Source organism: Guillardia theta (assembly GCF_000315625.1).
Source record: "Guillardia theta CCMP2712 unplaced genomic scaffold GUITHscaffold_110, whole genome shotgun sequence".
Classification (NCBI taxonomy): Eukaryota; class Cryptophyceae; order Pyrenomonadales; family Geminigeraceae; genus Guillardia; species Guillardia theta.
Genome location: NW_005434564.1, coordinates 140,225 through 143,682, shown reverse-complemented (window position 1 = coordinate 143,682; position 3,458 = coordinate 140,225). Strand labels below are relative to the sequence as shown.

Here is a 3,458-nt window from a genome sequence, read left to right as displayed (position 1 = left end):
TTGTGAACTGCGGGAAATCTATCATGAAAGATGTTGATGCCAATGTTGTTGTAGAAGAACGAGAGTGAGTGTTCAGCGAAGGAGAGAAAGGAGAGGGGGAGGGGAGGGGGAAAGGGGAGGAGGAGGAGGAGGAGGAGGGAGGAGGAGAGAGAGAGAGGAGAGAGGGGAGGAGAGGGGAGAAGAGGGAATAGGACGGAAGGGAAAGAGGAGGACAATGCATTGACAAGGTACAGCAGTAAAGGATGTAATATGTTATAACGAAGGGAATAGAGGAAGAGGAGCAGGAGCAGGAGCAGGAGCAGGAGCAGGAGCAGGAGCAGGAGGAAACGAATTCCTGATAGCAGCAAAACAGTAGGGTAGAACTTGAACGCATGTGGTTCAAGTCTTGTAGATTACAAGCTGTGAAGGTGCCCTTGTCGTTCGAAGACAACAACTCCCTCAGGCTCCTGCATCACGCACAACAAAGTATGTGAGAGAAAACACAAGAAGAAATTTCTTGCTAGCAACTAGTAAGAGTTTGATGAAGATTCTCACCTTGGTGATGATGACTAACAAATTTGCTGTTGAGAACAAAACAGCATCATTAGTATCATCACTACCACCAATATCATTGCCATCATCATCATTATCATCATCCTCATCATCGTCATCATCATCATCATCATCATCATCATCATCATAATCATAATCACAATGGCACTAACCTTGATAGTCGTCCATCGCATTCATATTCAGCACGTTCAACACAAACTTGCAGTCATGCTGAGCGTGGCAGACATCGCACCTGGTCCAACATGTCAGAAAACAAGAACAAGTACATGCATGCTGCTCAACATGTTTTGTTGATACTCCACATCCTGTCAGTGAACAAATCAGTTGCAGTTGTACAAGTACGGATGCGTTCACATTCAGCATCAGCCGAAGGTGATAAAAGTTGCAGCTCAGGAAAAAATCGGCTGGTAGATCGAAAAAGTCCTGCCAGGCGAGTGAGGGAATGAAATGAGTGCGAGTTGAGTAAGGATGAAAGTGGAGGAATAGGAAAGAAGAGGGAAAGGACGGAGGAGGCAGAAGACGGAGGAGGTAGAGGACGGAGGTGGTAGAGGAGGAAGGAGGTAGAGAAGGGAGGAGGTAGAGGACCGAGGAGGTAGAGAAGGGAGGAGGGAGAGGAGGAGGAAGGGACGTCTAGGCTGGGAGCAGGAAGAGGAGAGGATGCAAGATATCAGAGAAGGCTGGGTGATGATTTACCAGGTCCACAGAAACTCTCTCGGGCTGGGTGGCTGCGCAAGGAAGTGAGGGAGGCAGGAAGCATAAGACGAAGAAGGAATGCAAAAGAAAGTTGAGTAGGAGGAGAACGAGGAAGATGAGAAGCAGGTAGGAGGAGGAGGACCAGGAAGTCGAGGAGAGGGAGGAGGAGGAGGAGGAGAAGGAGGAGGAGGAGGAGGAGGAGGAGATCCTGTGGGAAAGGAAAAGGAAGACAGACGAGAGAGGACGGACGCGGTAGGGGAGGAAATTGACAAGGGCAAAGACAGTAAGGAGCAAGGAGGAAGGGGAGGCAGAAGAGAGGAGGAAGTAGAGAAAGGAAGGAGGAGGAAGGGAGAGGAGGAAGGAGAGAGTGGAAGGGAGGAGAGGTAGGAGGTAGATCAAGAGTCGAGCAACAAGGTTCTACTTGAAGGATTCTTGGAGATCGAGACATTGAAGTTGACCAACGAGAACGGAACCCTCAAGACCTCACACCTTCATGATACATATCGTGAAATCTTTCTCCTCCTGCTCTCCCTACCCATCCCCCTCCGCCTTCCTCTGCGCCTTTACCTCCCCATCCACCTTCACCTCCGCCTCCTCATCTGCCTGCTGCTCGTCCTCCTCCTCCTCATCCTCGTCCTCCTCCTCCTCCTCCTCACTCTTCCTCCTTTCACCTCCTCTCTTACCGGCACATCGGCAGCTCTATCACAATACAGTCGTCACACAACTTGTAAAGCTTGTCAAACTCTGGCGATCAGCTGGGCTCTAGCTGGACTACCTCTTCGGCGGGTGTGCACATGTGACCAGAGAACCCCCAGTACCTGCTGAGCTGTAAGAGAGGTGGGCGAGTGCTGGGCAGCAGCAGGGGAAGCAGCGGGCAGGGTAACAGTCGGAGGGCAGTTGGAGGGCAGCTCACCCGCAGAAACACTGGTCGATGCCTGCTGGGAGGTGAGATAAAGATAAGGAGAAGGAGGGGGGGAGGGGACAGGGAGGAGGGAGGAGGGAGGAGGGAGGAGGGAGGAGGGAGGGAGGGAGGGAGGGAGGGAGGGAGGAGGGAGGAGGGACGAACCGCACGAGTACGAGGAGGTTTCAGGTCGACTGGCAAGGGATGGAGGAAGCTCGTAATACCTGGAGAGAGTGCAGAATATGAGGACCACAAGACGAAGATCAGAGAAGGAGGAAATAAAGACTGAGATAGAGAAAGAACACAAGTTGGTGGAGGAGAGGAGGAGAGGAGGAGAGGAGAAGAGGAGCAGCAGAAAACAAGTAAATGAGGAGTGGAAAGCAAAGAGGGTGATGGAGATGTCAGTAGCTTCGATACATCTTGGAGTGGATGGCATAGAAGTCCGTCCTCCCCGTCAAGTTCATCGCGCGTGCCGTCAAACCTGAAGGTCAACAAGCAATGATGATGGAGAAGTGGAGGAGACAAGAGGAGAAAAGAGCAGAGGAGGAGAGAAGGTGAGGATTTGGAGGAGAGGAGAAAGAGGAGCAGAGGAGCAGAGGAGCAGAGGAGCAGAGGAGGAGAGGAGAGTAGTAGAGAAGGAGCCGGATGGGATAGCAACGCACTGGGGCAGAGAAAAGCGTGTGAAAACAGCAATGGACAACAACAGTGGTTTGTAGTGAGAAGACAGGAGGGGATGGTATTTATCGCAGGTGTGAGTAGCAGTAGCAAGAGGTGCTGGTAAGCACAGAAAGAGACGCGAAGGAGGAGGAGGAGGAGGAGGAGCAGCAGAAGCAGCAGCAGCAGCAGCAGCAGCAGCAGCAGCAGCAGCAGCAGCAGCAGCAGCAGCAGCAGCAGCAGCAGCAGCAGCAGCAGCAGCAGCAGCAGCAGCAGCAGCAGCAGCAGCAGCAGCAGCAGCAGCAGCAGCAGCAGCAGCAGCAGCAGCAGCAGCAGCAGCAATGAAGGGGTGGTAGGGAGAAGGCGGGAGAGACCAAAAGAGCTCGGGGCTGATATGATGACGAAGTTGGACAAGGCAAAGACGAAATGGTCGAGCATCACCTGATATGATCTCAAGAAAACGAAGAGACTGAAGAGGAGGGCAGAAGAAAGAGGACAAGAAGGAGGGGCAAGACGAGGAGGACGAGGAGGACGAGGAGGACGAGGAGGACGAGGAGGACGAGGAGGACGAGGGTGGGGACGACGGGGATTGGGACGGGAACCGGGACAAGAGTCATGAAGCCGAAGGAGGAAGGTGGGTTGGAACTTGAATGAGGGG

The 3,458-nt window shown here is 52.8% G+C and overlaps 2 protein-coding genes across 2 annotated transcripts; one reads left to right on the top strand and one right to left on the bottom strand.

Moving 5' to 3' along the window:
* Positions 1 to 438: 438 nt before the first annotated feature.
* On the bottom strand, positions 439 to 2,610 carry GUITHDRAFT_145787 (hypothetical protein; the record flags this gene model as incomplete). The annotated part of the gene is made up of 8 exons (XM_005823348.1): positions 439 to 446; positions 705 to 784; positions 1,246 to 1,277; positions 1,813 to 1,944; positions 2,021 to 2,063; positions 2,159 to 2,180; positions 2,312 to 2,370; positions 2,564 to 2,610. The coding sequence occupies 8 exons, from the start codon at positions 2,608 to 2,610 to the stop codon at positions 439 to 441; spliced, it is 423 nt and encodes a 140-aa protein (XP_005823405.1).
* A 228-nt stretch (positions 2,611 to 2,838) lies between these two features.
* Positions 2,839 to 3,145, top strand: GUITHDRAFT_117424 (hypothetical protein; the record flags this gene model as incomplete). Its single annotated transcript, XM_005823347.1, has 2 exons — positions 2,839 to 2,854; positions 2,934 to 3,145. 2 exons carry the CDS (start codon positions 2,839 to 2,841, stop codon positions 3,143 to 3,145), a joined length of 228 nt encoding a protein of 75 aa, XP_005823404.1.
* Positions 3,146 to 3,458: the final 313 nt, after the last annotated feature.